The 20,032-nt window shown below is 40.7% G+C and overlaps 3 protein-coding genes across 4 annotated transcripts; 2 read left to right on the top strand and 1 right to left on the bottom strand.

The window, feature by feature from the left end:
• The first annotated feature begins 3,537 nt into the window (after positions 1-3,537).
• LOC120795218 (transmembrane protein 151B-like) lies at positions 3,538-8,309 on the top strand. The gene is made up of 2 exons (XM_040136914.1): positions 3,538-3,810; positions 4,407-8,309. The coding sequence occupies exons 1-2, from the start codon at positions 3,733-3,735 to the stop codon at positions 5,814-5,816; spliced, it is 1,488 nt and encodes a 495-aa protein (XP_039992848.1). The 5' UTR covers positions 3,538-3,732; the 3' UTR covers positions 5,817-8,309.
• An 879-nt stretch (positions 8,310-9,188) lies between these two features.
• On the top strand, positions 9,189-11,480 carry mtres1 (mitochondrial transcription rescue factor 1). Its single transcript, XM_040136915.1, has 4 exons — positions 9,189-9,303; positions 10,237-10,689; positions 10,849-10,921; positions 11,039-11,480. The coding sequence occupies exons 2-4, from the start codon at positions 10,256-10,258 to the stop codon at positions 11,219-11,221; spliced, it is 690 nt and encodes a 229-aa protein (XP_039992849.1). The 5' UTR covers positions 9,189-9,303; positions 10,237-10,255; the 3' UTR covers positions 11,222-11,480.
• Positions 11,481-11,958: 478 nt separating this feature from the next.
• bend3 (BEN domain containing 3) lies at positions 11,959-16,585 on the bottom strand. Of its 2 annotated transcripts, none has more exons than XM_040136911.1 (4): positions 16,393-16,585; positions 15,251-15,305; positions 14,808-14,986; positions 11,959-14,670 (listed from the first exon to the last, which is right to left on the bottom strand). In XM_040136911.1, the coding sequence occupies exons 2-4, from the start codon at positions 15,300-15,302 to the stop codon at positions 12,439-12,441; spliced, it is 2,463 nt and encodes an 820-aa protein (XP_039992845.1). In that variant the 5' UTR covers positions 15,303-15,305; positions 16,393-16,585; the 3' UTR covers positions 11,959-12,438. The 2 variants fall into 2 exon arrangements, with proteins under 2 accessions (XP_039992845.1, XP_039992847.1); XM_040136913.1 differs by lacking the exon at positions 16,393-16,585 and adding an exon at positions 16,202-16,351.
• Between the last annotated feature and the right edge of the window lie 3,447 nt (positions 16,586-20,032).

The following is a 20,032-nucleotide window of genomic DNA, read 5'->3' as shown; positions in this document are numbered from 1 at the left end:
TTTGCCTGTTTTAGCTGTTACCATGGCAGAAGCTCATCTATTGTTAACCATTTGGGTGTCTAGTTTTTGTACTCGGTGTATTTTCAGTTCCTTCTGACCAGTCAATGAGGATATCATTGTTTGATAATTGCATACCACTATGGCTTAGGCTGAAAGAGCATGTCTGGCTTCTCTGAATGGGACGTGAAGCATGTAAGACCTTCTTGTATTTTAATGGAGAGGCCAAAAGTGAAACAGGAGAAAGAAAAGACTGTGAAAACAGTTAGGTTTAGAGTAGCATCTGCGAACAGCGGCCGGGTCTTGGCAGAGGTGTTCAAGGATGAAACCGCTTGGTGCAGCTCAGTGTCGGACTCAGCGGACTATGACTGCACCAGCGCCCCGGAGGCACAACACGGGAGCTCACTTCCCACCAGTGAGGCCAACAGCCACCTGAATGGTCTGGTCGTGGAAACTGCTGCGGACGAGAATGGCTGCGAACCGGATGACCTGCTTTTGTACGCCAGTGCCAAGCGAGAGATGCTCTTCAGCAACAAACGCATCAATATCTGCAGCAAGAATGGGACCATACGAGGAGTGAGGAACAAAGTGAGCGCAGGCCAAGTGCTTTTCAACAACCTCTCCAACAAGTACTCTGTAAGTAGCTCTGGCATAGGTGGAACAGGGTCTCAGAATTTTTATTTGAACCTCATTTTATTGCCAGTTTATTCTTCTATAATCAGATTATATACCACAAAGCAATTCAAGGCTTCATCTTCCTGCATGTGGCTGTCTCAGACCTGAAGATTATAGTCCTGTGAAGAGCGCTGACACTGCTGAGGCGTCTGTTCAGGCATAACCTTTATTCGCTTTCTCTTTAAGAGTTCCCTTCGCCATCAGAAAAGGAGACCCTGGGAGAAGGAGTAAACAGATTGGACGTAGCCGTTTCACACAATGTGCTAAGCAGGAAGCAACAGCCCTGCGGCTAAAGATTGTCTTGCAGTTTAGTCTACACCTGGACTCCTCATTTACAGTAACTGTAATATACAAGTATCTGGTTAGAAACAAACTCCTCACTGTCTTCTTCTGTGATGCCCCCCCCATATTACTTTAAAAGGACTACAGCTTTACAGAATAACAATGGTCCAGTCTGTACAAGTTCTTTGATTCAGATTCATGGATTAAAAAATTGAAGTGGTAAATAACTTGCTATAATGTAGTTGTAAGCCCATATAGGTACCTTTTAACTACATATCCATACAATTAAAAAACATTTTAAACCTCTCATATGATCCATTTCTAAATGTGTAAAACATCAGCAAACTGTTAAATATGTGTAATGGTTTTTTTTATCCAGGCTACTGAACTGTTTCCCTGCATATCACTAACAACAAGTGACTTGTAACTAAGAGCTGAACCAAATAACTAAACTTCACTTGACTTTCTGAGGCTTTGAATGGATTTTTGAAAAAACTTTTGTATTTTTTTTCAAGACATTGTTAGTATAAGTATGACTGAATTGTGACAGAATTTCATATCATTTTGATATTTCGGTGGAGTCTCTTTCAATGGCGTATGAATTATGTGAACATACATGTTTTTGTAAGCATTTTTAAATGATGTTCATAGTAGATTGTGTATGCTTTATATTATGTCTAATCCATAATTCCACGTTTAAATGGTAACGAAACAAACCTTCCTTTGTTTAAGAGGTAGATATACATTTTTTTTCCCATTGCTGCATTACAGTAGATTTTATCTTTGGAACACTGGTTTCTGGAAACAGTTGCTACCTTGTTCATTACATTTATTAAATACTTGCATATGCTTTATAACATAATGTAACATTACTAATGTAACTGCTGGTATTCATATTTAACAACATACGTACAAAGTAACGTAGATCGCTGATGTGATGTAGTTTACTCCGAACATGAAATGTCACACTTTTGACTTAAAATGCAATAGTGGAGATGGAGGGGAGTTTGGAACGCTTTCTGGCACGAATATATAATAAACCTTTTGTTGAAAATGTAAGATAATTCTGTTTTGGCGGTTTCATGAGTCCTCTTTCAGGCCAGAATGCTTAAAATGTTAACTGTGGTGTTGTCGTGTTATTTTATGTCACAACAATGAAGAGCTCCATTGAAAAAAAAACAACTAAAGACTGAGAGTGTGACGATTACCTGGATGATTCAGAACTACTAAGTTTCAATTCACTATAAACGTTTGGTCAGTTCACCATTGTACAAATTTCAGATACTACATACTTCTGCCTAATGAATACCTTTTTTGGTGGTTAGGGCTGCAACTAATGATTATTTTCATTATTTAATAACCTGCCGATTAGTTTCTTGATTAAGTGATTAATTGCTTGATCTATAAAATGACAGAAAAGTAGTGAACAATGACCCTTGTTGACCCAGGAACCCAAGTTCTTGTTTTCAAATGTCCTATTTATATCAATAAAACAGTCCAAAACCCAAATATATTGAGTTTACTAACATATCAGACAAAGAAAAACAGCAAATCCTCACAATTGAGAAGATGGAACTAGGTAAATTACTTAAATGACTAATCAATTATCTAAATAATTTTGTGCAAGTTTTATAGAAGAATTTTTACATTGTACTGCTACTACCATTGCTGTTCTAAACATTGAGTATTCCGAGGCCACAGTTGAGCAATGACTAATGAATGAATTTATGAATAGGATGTATCTAAGTTGCCACCACACCTAGGTATTACATAGGAGGTTCCTGTGAATTGTCTCCATTTTGTGATTTCTGTATTACATTCGCCTCTATTTTTAACGGCATTACGGTGCTTGTTTTATTTTGTAAGGCTTCAAAGGGAAAATCCGACCCATAAACGAAACAACATTTCGTGTCTGTAGTACTGGAGCAACTCCCAGAGCGCTACTGATGTGACTGGGGACTATATGAACATTTACAAATTCGAAACCCTAAGATCTACTTTCAAGTAAAATTCCTTTGCGTGTGACAGTTTTCTTGGAAAGAGAATGAGCAGCCAGATTCAGCCATCAGCTTGAATCACTGTTAATAGCCTACCTCCAAAAGGGCCACCTGATCAACAACTGACGCTCTGATCAGCAGATTTGGCAACGCGGTTGTCTGGTTTTGCATACGCATGTTGCCTTCACTGCCACGAGCTCAATTTAAGACTCACAATTTAAGATTCAGTTTTAGGGGGAACTTTCCCTTTAAATGACAGAGTTTTTTTTTTTAATATAATTTTATTTTTTTTATGCAACGGCATCTCACCGTACACCTGCCTCGGTCGGCGCCACGGACAGCGACCCCGCCAGCTCTCCGTAGACCGCCCTCGCACGCTGGCAAATACCCCTGAGGGGCAGGGCGTGTTCATTTTTGTAATGACGACCAGCTAATACAGCTTAATCTACGGTTGTGTTACTGCGGCACTGACGGCTAGACCGTAGAGGGCAGGAATCAGGCTTTCCTATAGACACCCCCCCGTTTTTTTTTTCTTTGTTGTTGTTTTTTTTTTTTTTTTGTCAATTCCCAGCCACCGAAAAGATCCCCTTATTTGGGGGTTTCACCGATCACCATGCCTCCGTCGGCTTGCCTCGGTCTTCTCGCCCGGAGTGCATCTGAATGATACGCGCGCCTGACAAGTGGCTCGCCTTGGTTGATGGACGCTGCAGAGCAAGGTGGTGAAATCCCTTCCTCTTCCTACTCCACGCCCTATCATTATTATCGGTAGCTGCCCAGCACCATGTCTCCTCCAGCATCGGCTGCGACAGCGAGTGAAAGCAGCACGACCACCGTTTTCGAGGAGGACACCAGAGAGGAGGTATTATAACATCACTTACATGAGAAAAAAACCCAAAATAACAAAAACCTTCTGTTGTGATCTGTTTGTAAGATCTTGTCGCAGAGCTTTAAGGAACCCATGTGCATGGTGTGCAGGCTGTAACAATGCAGGGGAATTATTTGGGGTTTTGGCTTACTGGAAATTCTCCTCAGTTACAATTTGGTATGGGGAAATTTATATCATCTTGTATCCTGCAGTAATAATTTTATAGTAAAATGCAAGCAGACGTGATTGGTAACTATCCATCCAGTATCTTCACCTGTTTGTCATTTCTCATTTGGCATAGTGGGCCAGTATCTCCTCTTAATATCTTTCTAGACCTGTCAAACAGCTGTTCAGCATATTGCCGAAAGAACTTTCTTGTTATCCACTGCTTGCAGACCGATTGTCTGTGCAAGGAATTTTCTAATCTGTGGGTGCGTGAAGCATTCATTGATTTTAGCCCAAGTCCGTTAAAAATCTGACTATGCTACAGATGTTGGAGCGTGCGACTTAACATTCAAGTAGGTAATAAATTATATGATAACAGTTTTTATCACTTCCTCTTTTGTTTTGTTTGTGCTTTGATTCAATAGCAAAGACCCCTGAAGCAATCTCTGAGCAAGTCCCTATGTCGGGAGAGTTTCTGGAAATGCCTGCTCCTGTCCATTCTCATGTATGGCTGCATGGGAGCAATGGTTTGGTGTCATGTCACCAAGGTGACCCGCCTCACCTTTGACAGTGCCTTCAAAGGGAAATCCATGATGTACCATGACACCCCCTGCTCTGATGGCTATATCTACATCCCTCTGGCCCTACTGGGCATGCTCTATTTAGTCTATCTTGTGGAGTGCTGGCACTGTCATGTGAAGAATGAGCTGCAGCACAAAGTGGACGTGGAGGGCATCTATGAGCGCATCCAGCGGATGCAACAAGCTAAACCCTGCATCTGGTGGAAGGCCATAAGCTACCACTATGTTCGCAGAACTCGGCAAGTCACACGCTATCGCAATGGCGACGCTTACACTAGTACCCAGGTTTACCATGAACGTGTCAATACCCACGTGGCAGAAGCTGAATTTGACTACAGTCACTGTGGTGTTAAAGATGTTTCGAAACAGCTGCTGGGCTTGGAGAAGTCTGCTCTTACAAAGATGCGATTCACCAAGTGCTTTAGTTTTGCCAACGTAGAGTCCGAGAATTCCTACCTTACACAAAGAGCAAGGTTTTTCACTGACAACGAGGGCCTTGATGACTACATGGAAGCCAGGGAGGGCATGCACCTGAAAAACATTGACCTGAAGGAGTATGTCCTGGTGCTGTCTGACCCAGAGCACCACCCGTGGTATCTGTCCCACTACGTCTTCTGGTTTGCCTCATTCCTCACTTTCTCCTGGCCTCTCAGAGTCTTCACAGAGTATCGTACTGCATATGTCCACTACCGTGTAGAGAAGCTCTTTGGGCACGATTACCTCCCCGTGACCCCATGTGACGATCGGCCGTATTGGCGTCGTATCCCTCGTGTTAACACCATCGACAGTACTGAACTGGAATGGCACATTAGATCCAACCAGCAGCTGGTGCCCAGTTACTCAGAGGCTGGCCTGATGGACCTGGCCCAGTGCCCGTCCAGCTTCAGTGGGATTCGTCAGAATTGCGAGCGCTGCCACAGAGCAATCAGCTGCTCCTCGGTGTTCTCCAGGAGTGCCCTCAGCATCTGTACTGGTGCCAGCTCCCGCATTCCCTTCAGCGGCAGTCGGTTCTCCCTGGCCCGACGCTATGGCTCCCAACGCAGCTGCTTCTGGAGGAGCGGCAGTTTGGATGAACAAGAGAGCCCGAGTGAAAATACCCGCTGTCTATCAGAGCGTCTCACCACAGATGATGAGGAACCCCCAGACTATGAGGATGCACTTTGCTACCCAGTGCTCATTGTTCACTGCAGCGAGAACTGCCACAACCACAGGTCGTTCCACAGACATGGCTCCTGTGTGGAGACTTCTTTATGACTATGCAGTCACTGACAAAACACCGTGGCACTTCTGTAGCATACACACACTTTGAACATCAGACACAGACTGTGTAGACAAGTCTTAATGTGAGACAGACAGATTCATGCTGTGTTGCCATACTATCTGAAACAAATGCCTGAATCCTGAATGTGTGAATCACCAAAGCAATAACAGTGATTGGTGAGTGGAGAACAAAGATACAATGGTATGTGAACCTACTAGGATACACACACATGTAAAAAAATATATCTGCCTGGCTTCCTATGAAAACCAAGCAAAGACTGTTACACTGTACATCATTGCCATAGCTGTTAAGATCTCATGTGTGCATTACATATGAAACTGAAACTGAAGCTGCAGTTACCTCATAAGACTCTTTCAGAGGCCACGGGAACAGATGGACAGGTCTAAACAGAGAAAGAAAAGGTCAGATAAAGTTGAGGCTGATTTTTATGATTTCTTTCACAAAAAGAATGGTGAGGAGTAGTCTACAAGTTTAACCTACTTCTAATTACAGCAATAACTGTGAAAATAATCTTCTTCAGTGAAAAAGTAAGAGGAGGAGTACGAATCACATACATTATGTTGCTGCACATCACAAAGCGACATTAGTCACTGGAAACCTCTGACCCAAAAGAGACAAATGAACTCTTGGATACATGCTCACTAGCTGTTACACTAATCTGTGATTTAAAAAAAGAAAGAAAAAACATTACTTATGTTGTGGTGAAGTGTTGTAATTTTCTTTCGGTGTACCTAGTTTTTTTTTTTTTAATCAGAATGCCTCATCTATTTTTTCTTCTGTTAGATTTCCCAGAATGCCTTTTGACAACTGCAGATAACAGCTATAGGTTTATTATCAGCTATGGGTTTTATGTGTTGGTGGAAAGTGACATAGAGATAGTAAAAAAGAGAGTGACAGCTGTTATAATTGAGAAAAATTAAGACTCGTGCCCATTACTCAGAACAAACCTGTCTTGCGGCTGCATTGCATTCTGGTCTGTTGAGGCTACTGGGGGATGGAGAATTTGGTATGATTGATAGGCTTCTTCTACAATGGATTTCTCCCTGTTTTGACTGTCAATTGTTGGTGCTATATGGCAGCTCCAGAGAGAAACATCCCTGTCGTTTGGATGTTGATGGACTAACACCTAAACATGATGTTTACAGTTGATGCTTTTGAAACATTTTCAACCACAAACCTCCATTATAGATGTTGGAATTATCGAAATGTGATGACAAATTGTCAAAGTTTGGGAAATAAGACACAACAAAAGGGGTTTCAGGGAGGACTTCTGCTTTAACATTTGATTAATTTGTCTTGACTGACCCAGAAACTGGAAAAATGTTGGGGCGCTCAATCTCTAGGTCTAATCATATGAGCCTTTACCTTGAAAAACCTAAAACACAGTACAAAATCCATCATCATTGATCAATTAAGAGAGTACATTAGTGGTTCTAACATTTTCACTTAAGTTTGACTTTTTCTCTGCCTACTGCCATGACAAAACCTGTTGGCAACTGTGGTAAAAACACATAAACATGTCATTACATTAATCTCACAATCAGACAAGAAAAGGACAGGTTTACACTGAACCTACAATACATGGTGTGGATTCAGCTGCATAAAGATCGTAAGGTCATTCAATCCATGCTCAAATTTGCATGATTTCCTTCTAACAAGACAATGTGTGAAAAACCATAAAACATACCTGAATGTAAACCACCAGCATATATAATATACTGTTCTATATGTCCATTATATGTCTATAGTAAAGGAATAGTGCTACATTTTTAATATGTACAATTATGATTTCTCTGTCCAGTGTATATTGAACGTGCTCAGAGAGTCAAAAGAGCACAGCGCACTCCAACATGTCACCAAGTTTCCTTAAAGAAACTTTGGCTGTTGACATTTGAGTTATCTGGAGGATCCATGACTCTTTTTAAAAAGTGTTTACAGGCAGTATATGCAAGGATATAAATGCACTTCCATTTACACATGGACACCACACTTTATAATACCTACTTTTTTGTAACATCTAACAGGAACTGTATGCATCCTAGCAAACAACATTTTGTTCTTATATTTTTTTCAATAATGTATTGACACCACTATTATGCACTTGAAGTGACAATATAGACATTATGAATTGTAGTGAAGCTGAATGTTTATGTAAATTCCCTTAAGTAATAAAGTATTCAAGCTGATATATTGACAAGTACATAACTGCTCAGACATAAAACAATACACGACCACTTAAAGCGTCTTGTAAAATGTTGAAAATGTTCTTGTTGTCATCATAATCAAGTGGACTGTACAAATAACTTGATTAACTTTTAAAATATGTATTCAGATTTATCTTATGCTGGATAAATAAAAGTTGCAATACATGTCTAGGGAAGTCCCATGTATATTATAAAATGTTGCTGGCTTGGATCCTCAACTACGCTTGGAAAATCTGAATGAGGAGAGTGAACTGGAGCATCTGCTCCATGGACCAACAGGCCTTTCTCACTGACATTTCAGCAAGTTACAGTAGGAGAAGCAGAGGTGTGAATAATAAAATGAATGATGACTGAATTCCATTTAGCTGCTTAAGTTTCAGGGTCCTGGTATTTGTGCATTCTGGCTCACTGTCACACTGTCATGGCTCACTGGGACTCCTAAATAGAAGAGAGCCATTGCTCATGTTAATAGTAACACCTGTGCTTTTCCTACTATGACCACTCAAAATGTCTGCTGTGGAGATGGCCTATAAAAAACCGAAAGAGTTTAAATACTGTATGTAAAAGCAAGAGAATGTTTACTCATCCTGTTATAATAAGAGCTTATATATACAGGATATATACATTACACTTTATATTCATTTTAATGTTGCTTTCTGATGAGTACCAGTCTTCCTTTTAAATCCTTTTTCAAAAAACATGGCTGATTACTATTAAAAATATTGATTAAAATATCTGATATTTTGAAATCTGACATGATGATGATTGTGTGAATCTTTTACACGGTGGCACACACTTTCAAAACAATAACAAACTGATCAACTCCTTCAGCAAAAAGTGAGATTATCAATTTACCTAATATTAAACTAAACTGTAGTTTTTCCATGGTATAAAAACTATATACTGCTCAGTATGAAAATAAACGAAGAGAAAGTGTCGACAGCCACATCGTGTGTCTTTGCATCCACTTGTTAGCTTGATTTGACACTTGTTATAGCAGATTGAGTGGTTGTGTTCTTGGTTACGCACATATAATTCTGTAGTGCAAAGATTTAATAAGAATATTCTGGTAAATTTGGACTGTTTTGTATAAAAACATGAAAAGTCCCATAGTTCTTTGGTGTTCGGCTAGAATGTATGTGTCGTTCTGCTCCAGAGCGGCAGATGGCGGCACATTTACATCGGCAGGTACAAAAGTAACAAGCCAGAAGAGGAGAGTAAGTACAGTGACAAGCTAGAAAAGGTTATCCCATAGGTGAGTAGATTAACAAACAACAGTTTCATGTGAAACGCTCCATATTTAGCATTCGGCAGCTAAGTAATACTGGCTATACTGTGTTTGTTGGTTAGCAAGCTCGTGGCGGCTTGCGCGAGTCCACGAGCTTACTGAGGAAAAGTAAAGCTAGCTAGCTGCATCTGCTTCGGTTCGGTTTCAACTTCAGCCCGAAAAATGTCAAGCTCGGTCCACCAGAGACACCCATGATAGAAAATTATGACGAAAAACTACGCAGACAGCAGTTAATATCAAAAGACAAAACAGAATATGCTACAACTGGGACAGCGCTGCCTTCCATAATTGTTTGTTGTCAGTTGGTGTCAAGCATAGATGTAGAAACATCATTTCCGAAAAATCAACATTAATAGTTAAGCGACAGTTTGTACCTCTCGTGTTATCATTGTTTTTTTTTCAGCATAATTTGTGCAAAAATCCTTAAATGTACATTTTAATATTACATGAGCGACACAACTCGGGGCTAGAAATAAAGTGAGGCTTTTATTTCGAAGGTGAACTTCGACTTTGTTGGATAGTATTGCAGACTTTATAATCCAAATAGACTTTACTATTTACAAAGGTGATTTAGCAATGAAAAAAAAATTGATCTAGTTAAATAGACCAATAAGTAGTATTAAAATTGTAGGATAAAACAGAATATTATGTAAAAGCATTATGTAAAATATTGAGCTTTGGAGTTAATTCTTAATATTCGGAAAAAGCCGCTGACAAATAATTTTAAAACGTAATTTAAGAAATAGGCTCATAATGGAAATAGCTCAGTCAGTTATTCTTAAGCCTTGACTCTTAGCGCTGAATGCATACTAATCAATTCAATCTGTTTACCACAGTATACCAGAATAACAGGTCAGAAATTTAGTGTAATGCTTCCTAACCTGTCATGTTTTTTTTTAGTGACCGCCTGTACGCCATCATGCAGAATTTGGTGGTGCAGGTACTTGCCATGAGGCAGCTAGGGAGGGTGAACCCCCGCCACTTGCTGGCTGCTGGGTATGGACTGACAAAGACTGAATGGTGTCCTAGGACCATCCATACACGCCAGCTGTGGGGCTGCTCGGCATTCCCCGCACTTGGCTGTCATAGGCTTGCTTTGCATGGCAGAGACCCTGCCAGGAGTTGGTCTGTTCATCATCTGAGGTTCAAAAGCAGCAAAAAGAAAGGTGCTGCTAGGACAGCACAGGAGGAGGAGGAGGACGATGAGGATGAGAAAGACCCAGAGGATAGTGATTATGAAGATGACATAGATGAGGACCCAAATCAACCGAAGGAATACAAAGACATGGAAAAATATGTGCAGTCTTTCCGGTATGATATCATCATGAAAGCTGGCCTGGACATGACACGCAAGTAAGTCAGTGCATTTTCACGACTGTCTACTATACAGATTTATTCTTTACATCTGTTGGGCAATTTTATTGGAAGATTCTTATCAAATGCAACTTGTAACTTGTAAACAGCCCTCTTTTATCCCATAACTGATAGGGTATTCCCTTTGTCTTGTAACAGTAAAATTGAAGATGCCTTCTACGACAACAAGCTCAGGCTTAATGGGCAGAAACTCATCAAGAAAAGTAAAACGGTGAGTTATGTATGATTACAGATGATGTATTCCTGCTCTTAATTCTCACATTTACAAAATCTTTGCTGTTGGGCCTTTAATTAATTTGACGTAATTTATATTTCGTTCTGTATTCAGGTGAAAGTTGGGGACACCTTGGACGTGATACTGTCGGAGAACCAAGAGGAAAACACTGTTAATCTGATGAGAGTCATCATCAGAAGGGTTTTTGGTGAACCCAGTAGAACAGAAAAGTACAAAGTTGCCATAAGGCGATGGAAATCTATAGAGCTTCCCAAGGATGAAGCCTTTAAGTTATGAACTTGAACAGGACACTGCTGACTGTAACACCATTGGCCAGTAAAGTCAACACCGAGAAATGCTATCAAATGACTTGCAATTTGATTGGTCTCCAACAACTTGGATCAAGAATCAATTACAAAGGTATAATGTAAAGATTCAGTTCTCAGTAGTTTTAGACATTAAGCAATTGGGAGAAGATTTTGAATGTTTACCTTTCCCAACTACAATTTTCGACTCCCTCAATAAACGTGCACTTCGAAGTTTTGAAATTTGAAAATTATGTCATGATGACTTGGCTGATGAACACATGACATTTTCTTGGAAGTTCATGGCTTTTCTCACATTTTTCCTGTCAATCCTCATTGAATCGTTTTTATCGAAGCAAAAAAAAAAAAAAATGTAAGTAGAACCAATATTTATGTTACATAATACAAAGGTTAATCCTGCACTGGTGCACTGAATTTGTGAAATGGTCAGGATTCAGGGATCCGACACCTCTCCCTCCCTGGGTGTATGGTTTAAAAAATAATAATAAGTGAACTAATCGTCCAAATGTCTTCCTCAATATTCTTTAAAATGCAAAACAGTTATTCAAAGTAGATCAATACTGTTACACTATTAAACCACAGTAATTGTCCCATAAGTCCTAAATCGATACCTCAGTAGGAACACTTTAGCGCTATTATGTAAAACATTCAAATCGTGTCATATTTATAACTATGATTTTATTAGAAAGAGGTTATCATGATCCATTGTCATGTTAAATTGTCTTTATAATATAAACTTCTATAAGAAGGCTTAACATAAGCACGTTATTATTAAAACAGTGGTGGCACAATGCTACATCGGGAACTGCAATGGAAATATATCACATCATTGTGAATCATTTCTATCCATAGCGCAAATGTGTAACCTATGCTACCAGCTACTATCATTGTTATTGTTTTTAAGGCTACAACATTTGTCAACCAAGTATGTTAGATAAGCTATGACAGTTTTGGCTTATAAATAGAAGCAGTTTTAACTCTTTATCCAACAATAATAAGACTACATAAACTACAACATCTGCTGTAGTCCAAAGGTAAAATATGACTAAGAATAGTACTGAAGAAACTCATAACAGCCTGGCTTCATCCTACATAGGACAGTTTGTAAAAGTTCAATGCAGTTTCAGCTTATATACTGTGCAATTATTTTTATGACCAAAAGTGTTGCCTAACTGCAAAGTACTGTAACTAGGAGACAATGCTTGACCTCTTGGCCTTCTTAAGAATGTCACACTTCTTGCGATTAGGGCGACGGCAGCGTTCGTCAATGCTTGGCACACATTCATAGTGCCACACCTCCTCCATCTTATCCACAGGATACACTGCTTCCACATAGTGACGGATCAACCTGAGGCGCACAGGGTCAAGTTGCTTCTTGTTGCAGGCTCCTGAATGGTTGTACTGCAGCCGCAAGTTCTCCTGGGTGAAGAGCTCTGGGAAGAGGCGCACGAGCAGGCGGGCAGCAAAGTTCCCAACAGAGAGACTCTGCTGGACGATTTCCCGTACCTCAGTGTCTGAGAGCAGGTAGACAGAAGGTACGGGGAAGTCAGGTTTGGATACAGTCAGTTCATCCAGGGGAATTTTGCAAAAGTCTTTGCTGCTTTTTTCAGGAGGTAAAGAGGGAATATCTGGATCCTCTCTAATATTATCTGGATTGAGTTGGTTCAGCTGGCAAAGAAAGTCCTGCTCTGACTCTTGACCATACACTTTGCGTTGCTGCAGGTAGGATCTCCTCTGTTCTGTGTCACGTCTCCTACATCTCTCATCAAGTTTTCCCACAAATTCTAACATCCACACTCTATCGTTCTTGGCCCGAGGGTAGACTAACTGCACGTAATGACGGATCAGGTTTACACGAACAGGGTCAAGCTGCTTTTTCCCAAGAGAACCACTGCAGTTGTACTGCTTTCTTGTGTTCTCGTGGGTGAAGAGCTCAGGGAACATAAGCACCAGCAGCCGAGAGGCAAAGTTCCCAATGGACAAGCTACATTCATAGTTGTTCTTCAGCTGCTCCCTTGACAAAAGGTACTCCTGGGGCACAGTAAAGTCTGGTAGAGGAACCTCCAGACTGTCAAAATCCACAGGTGTAAGCAGTGACTTTTTGGATTTGCGACTGGGCCTTTCATAATCGCCCACCTCTGGAACCTTAATAATAGAAACATCTTCTGGAAGGCTGGCCAGGTCATAGCCCTCATCGTTGATATTGTCAGGTTCACTCCCATTGCCATTACTGTGAGGACCCTCCAGTGCATCCTCCATATGCTGAATGCAGACCTGGAGCCAGCTGTCCTCAGGCACATCAGGAAAATTTGCTTCCATATACTTTCTGATTATTTCCATCTTGTCAGAGTCCAGAATTAGCTGCCCCACACTACTGAAGCTACTGGAGCCTTCAGGCATTTTCCCCTCTTCAAACACCTCAGGGAAAAGACGGTGCATAAGAAAAATAATCAAGTCCTCCGGGGAGGAGAACTCATCTAGCTCCTCTGTGGCTTGTGTACTGAAAGCAAGGTCTGACACAGCCAGGCTGCTTTGCTGGTTATCTAGAGCAATATGCTCCTCCTGACCCTGCTCATTAATGAAACGGTAGGTTTGTGGATGCTCAGCCTTTATTCCAGCATCCGTGGTTGTCTGCTTCCTGAGCAGCCGAGCACTCTCCATGTCCCTCTGTGCCCAGAAGCGATTAAAGAAGTCATTAATCTGAAGGAGACATTCTTCCTGCCAGACGCTGTTGTTCTTGACCGAAGGGTAGCATACCTCAACATAGTTACGGATCAGCTGCAGATGTAGAGACTCCAGTGTTCTCTTGCTTGCCATGCATTCATGAGAGCACTCCCTGGCTTTGAACAGCTCGGGGAAGAGATGCACCAGCAGCCGACACCCAAGCTCCCCAGCACTGGATGTCTGCTCCGTCAGCTGATTCAATTCGTCACTTGTTAGTAGATATTCAGGAGGAGGCTGGAACTCTGTCAACATCTCAGCTGGTTTGATCTGCTTTTTTATCCGCATGACTTCGAGGGTTAACAAGTCCACTTTGCTATGCAGTTGTGTCATGCTTGAATTGAGGGTATTGAGAATGAAAAACATTTTCTCAATCAGTGGATAAAGGCTAGAGTTTGTTGTCGAAGCTTGGCCTAAATTGTCTGTGGTGGGGAGGGTCTCAAATTGGCCATTTTCCTGTGGACTCTGAAGCTTTGATGACAGGATGCTGTTGTAGTTGAGCTGATTTCCAGGACCATGACTGGACTGCTGCTCCAGACTTGGTGTGTTCCTCTTCTCTGCGATCCTGTGGGAGATGCTGAAGAGAGGCTTTCTGTAGGAAACGCTGGATTTCCCTTGGACGCAATCCCTCTTCTCTCCAGTTGTGGTGAGGCAAAGAGGCTCCTGTCTGCTGCTCTCATCTATCAAGTGCCTCCTCATCTAGACAGAGGAAATAACATTCGAAACATATTTACTGTATAAGACACCTTGACCCATACAACAAATGGGATATGCAGATTGTCCAGGTTGTATTTTTAAACTTTTAAGGTGGATAAAATGGTTTGAGGTTGGCTTACCTCGCCAGAGACTCTGGCTCTCTTGCTGCTGGTGGATTGGTCTGTAACAGGGCCCATCTCTCTAGATGTCCGTTTACCACCCTCAGTGGCCCCATGAGATCCTCCTCCAAGTCCTTCGGGTTGCTCGCAAATAGCATAGTCCTCTGTCTCCTCCTTGACCTCCTGGACATGCTTGTGTTCTGCAAATAATGAGAGATTCACATTATCTTTGTTAAACCATTTCAGTTCTTTATGTGATCAGACTTTTTGTTTCTTTTCTATCTCCATATTGATGTTTTGCTTTTAAAGATGCAGTTGACCCACATATATTATGCAGAAAAATCAACAAATCTCCTAAACAAGCTGGTGTTTGAATATATGTCTGTGTTTATGGTTTTTAAACTTGAACACAATTGGAATTTCTCTGCTGTTGCAGATGCACTGATAAAGGTTGCAGAACTTGCCTTTCTCAAGCATTGCTTCATCTGAAACTTCCCCATGCTCAGAGAAATTCATAGCCTAGGGAGAAAAAAAAAAAATCACAAATATGAAGTCACTGAAAAACTATTTGTAATACACATCATTAGTAGGTCAACATACATTATAGTGATAGTACACCGGAAACAAGTAACTGACAACAATATTGATAGTAGACTAATCACTTAAATAATTTTTGAAAGCAAAAAATAGAACAGTTCCTGCTTCTCACATGTGTTTTCTTAGTCTCGTATGATCGTAAACTGATTATCTTTTGGGTTTGGACTGTTGGTCACACAAATTATTCACTATTTGCTGACATTTTATAGACCGAACACTTTGATCAATGTTTTGAGAAAACAATCCGTACATCAGTCAGTAATGAAAATAATATTAAGTTGCAACCCGAGTCGGCAGACATTTCAAGAACCTGATTCAATTCTTCAAAGAAAACACAAGTTGAAATTGTACATTTATTCATTAAAATATGACTGATGGATCAAATCAACAACTAGCACATACATACTGTAAGTTTAAAATCTAGTGTGTTTCGACGTATTAACTTCAAAATTACAACTGCACTTCAAAACATTTTACTCAACATATAAACATGTAGTGGCTGCATGCTGCAGCCGTGACCATCAGCATGTGATCAGCTGCAGCCAAACACATTAACTGGTCTGAAGCTTGAGCTTGTTACACGTATAGAAAATGAGTTGTAATGTCAACCCATTTTCTCTTTCAAAGAAAAAGTCGGTACATGGTTTTGCTGGAGACTCTGCTGTACATGCCACCATAAACGGAGTTGCCTCCCAGCTCTCTTCCAGCCTTTAATAACCAGCTACTTCCTCATTCTTCCGCCCATGAACCCTTGAACCATAACACAAGACAAACCAGCTGTGCTCATGTAACTTGACAAAGCCCCGTCCCAAACTTACCATTCTAACAACAACGCGGGTCACTGTGAGTCTAAATACACGGCGTTTCTCTAACAGTGCAACATTTTGTTTGTGAATTTTAATGACGCGGCAATGTTTGCGTGGACGAGCTCCCCCCCACCACCACCTCCTCCTGCTCTGACTCTTGGTAAATTAACGGTAAACGCGTGTGACCGGCGGTTTCAGCTCACCTTTACGAGTCCATGCGATCCCTCAGGACTGTTAGCGATGTGCTGGACATATCCGCGGCCTGTCACGGTGCTTTATTTGCAGGGAACTGTTGTTCTTCTTGTTGATATATTTTTTTTTTTTCCTCGCTCGGCTTCTGCGCTTTCTCGCGTGACGTGACACGGCGCGCGCCTGCTGTGTCACTTCCGCGCAGCTGTGGAGAGAGGGGAGGAAAAATAAACCAAACTGCAAGTACGGTCAGACTACCGTCTAAATGATGGGACATTTCTGTTAAACTCATATTATTATATCCAAATGACGGCACCAACCGTTTTTAAAAAGCGTTTAATTCCAGCTGTCATTATGCTGAGCCTCACGTGGGTGGCTGGGTCTTGGGTAGCTAGGCCCTCTTACCCACGGTGCTGGGACTTTGTAGCTTAGCTGCATCAATATTTTAAAAAAAAGTGAGTAAATAAAAGAAACTAAATGATTTTTCGTATATTTTCTCCCAGTACTAATTTCCCCCGTTTATAAAATTGGCTAGAAATATATGTTTTTATTGTGTATACACTATATAAAAACTGGTGGGAAGTAACTAGTACAATTACTCAAGTGGCTACTGTACGTACATACAGTTCTGAGGTATTTGTACTTTACTTGAGTGTTATCTACATTGTGGTATTGTTACTTTTACTTAATAAAATAATAATATACCGGATAATTGATAACAATATTTCACCTAAATAATGTGTTTTTCTCTTTATACTTCATGTACATTTTGCTGATAATCCTATGTACCTTTGCTTAAAAACCAATAGAAGACTTTTACTTTTTTAAAGACTAATTTTAGAGAGTTGTATTCACACTGAATACCTCCACCATTGAATAAGGTGCAGAATGTTTGGATATTTTCTTATACTTCGGGCCCTCAATACTGATCAGGAGGTTCGTTGGCAACATGGAATAAAAAAGAAATGTTATAATAAGAAAGATGTTGTTGTTTATTGCTGTATGCTGCGGTGTTACTATAATAAAAGTCATATAACTATTCCTCTAAAATACAGTACATTGTGCATCACTGAGCTATAGCAGTAGAGTTGCTGTTCTGTATTTTTTTTGCCTGAAGTGGTAGTGGTTAGTGCCGAGTAGTGGAGTAAAACACCCCTCTATTTCATTCTGATATGATTTATGATGCCTTCCTTCCCCAGAAACGGTGTTGGGACAACTGTAATCTGTCTACTAAACAATTTAAGACTTGGCGTGATGCATGGAGTCACAGTCCTAGAACTATGAAACAAGCCGTAGCATAATGGCATAGAGAAGACCTGTTTAGTTTGTAAGTAATTCATTTGTGGCAGTGATCTCTGGGAGCAACATGCATTAACAGGAGAATGGTGACAGGTTATTCAAGGCCCATCATCAATAGTAATTACTGGACATCAACATACTACCACAACTACCATTTGCAAAACAGGAGTATTTATTAAAAGAAAAAAAAGCTTTGTATTTTTGCTATATTTTCTATAGCGCCCGTGTATAAATGTATTTCAATAAACTTTGATCCTATAGCCCCAGAAGTAGCTGTCTTACTTTTTCCGCTCTCTCCGATTGTAAAACTTTTTTAGTTAAGTAAAAGCAGAGGCCGGTAGGAGTGATACCTCACGTTTGCAGGGACAATCTCTGTCCACTATGAACTCTGGAGCCAGCATTACGTGGGCAACGTCGCCCTCAAGTGGAAGGAGACTGCAGCAACGTGAGAATGAGCTCTGATCATGCCTCTGGAACTGTCAGCTGTCAACCTTGAGCTTCTAGGCTGCGGGTAAACCGGGGGGGATATCAACAGTTTGAATGGCACAGACTCGTCAAGGCACGTATTAGAGCGTGGGGAGCAAATTAAGAAGAGTCTTCTATTGATAATGACTAGAAAGACAAAGACTATAATGAGCGTAAAACACACAATGACAAATTTCAAACCACACAATTTTCTTGTAAATTACATTAAAATTTATCTTTTTTTTTTCTGATGAATGTTTTTCGATTAATATCCTTGCCTTAAATATTTTCTATGATATTGTTGATTCTGCATCAGATGTTGAATGTCTCCTTGGAATATACCTGGCGACTGATTTTACCGATGCCCCTTTCATCCTCCATGCAACTATTTATTAATCAAAGTAGTGATACTATAAATCAAAGTAGTGATACTATACTAAACTACTAACTAACTAACTACAATTGTTATTCCATTCTGCTGTGTGAAGAAGGGACAACCAACGGAACCAAACAGGACAATTTACAATCTTAATTTGAAATCAGTCGGTATGCGTGTATTCACCGACTGTGGTTTGCTTAAAAAACTCTGAGTTGTTGACTCAAATATCATTCCGATATCCTCAAGTTACAGCTGACAGTCTGTACAGCAATAATCCTCGAATTATATGACATCCCAAGTTCAAAGATTATGGGGTCAAAATTAAACAAAAATGATTTGCTGTGAAATATTTTTAACACGCAGTTGGTGGCAGCTGAAAATGAACCAGTGACGTGATTAATGAGAGCAGGCAAACATGGAGCTATGCCATATTGCTGCAATCAGAGAAATTTAGATTTGTAGGGGGCACCATTAAACACAGCCGGGTACTTGAGCAGGTAAACTGGTTTTGACTGATGAACCGAGATTTTAGTCAGTCAGAGATGAAATGAAGACCTCACAGAACCATAATTCTGTCTTAATCATTGGCTGTCTCATGCACACAGGAGCACCCAGCGTTCCGTCTCCAGCCACAAATATGTCGATACAGAGATGATATAACAAGACAACGTGTGGCTGGCGTGGTGCGCATTATTCGACTAATGAGCTGTCTCCATGGCAGTCTGATCCGTCAGCCAATGAAGCGAGCAGGCCCTGTGCAGGGGGGAAGCATGGCGCAGGGTCAGCCAGGCGACGGCTTGTGATGAGGGGCTGGCGTGAAGCACTTAACACCGGGAAGAGCTCGTTAAAGTGTCATTTTTGGCCAATATGCTCGTCTGTGTCGAGGAGGCCAATCAGCCATACTGTTCCCTTCTCAGGAGAATGACTTTCATCCATCACTGTCAGCTGTATGATGATATTAGCAGGTGTTTACCGATAGACCATTGAGAAGGAGACAAATGGAGATTCTACTACCACTCCACGCTCATATTCGTCATTTTACATACAGGCTTATTCCTAATGGGGTCGCAGGGGCCTCAGGGAATACATCCCAGCGTGCACTGGGAAGGGAGGCGGGGAAACACCGTGGCCAAGGCATCAGTCTACTACAGGGTCTAACCACTGATAGAAAACCCCAGTCATTCTAATATATGAGACTCTGACCTGCATGTCTTTGTACTGTAGCAACTTGTGTCTACACAATGAAAAGGTTCCAGTGCTTCAAAACAATAAGGAAATGTAATTATTTTTGCACATTTAATGTCTTATTTCGGTACCACTTTCTAAAAACGCACCCTCCATGAAGTAAAAATAAACAGAAAATACTTGCTTTATCAGTTGTTGATGCACTATTGATCTGTGAGAGGCCATTAATAAGAACACAGTTTGGGTTGGCAGGTCCTGAAAATCCCTTTGCTATGTGTTTATCCTTTCTATTTGGTAACAATGCATTTATAAATGTCATTAACAAA

This window comes from Xiphias gladius, chromosome 10, assembly GCF_016859285.1.
Source record: "Xiphias gladius isolate SHS-SW01 ecotype Sanya breed wild chromosome 10, ASM1685928v1, whole genome shotgun sequence".
NCBI lineage: Eukaryota > Metazoa > Chordata > Actinopteri > Istiophoriformes > Xiphiidae > Xiphias > Xiphias gladius.
The sequence above is the reverse complement of the archived record's forward strand: the minus strand, read 5'-3'. Positions and strand labels throughout refer to the sequence as shown.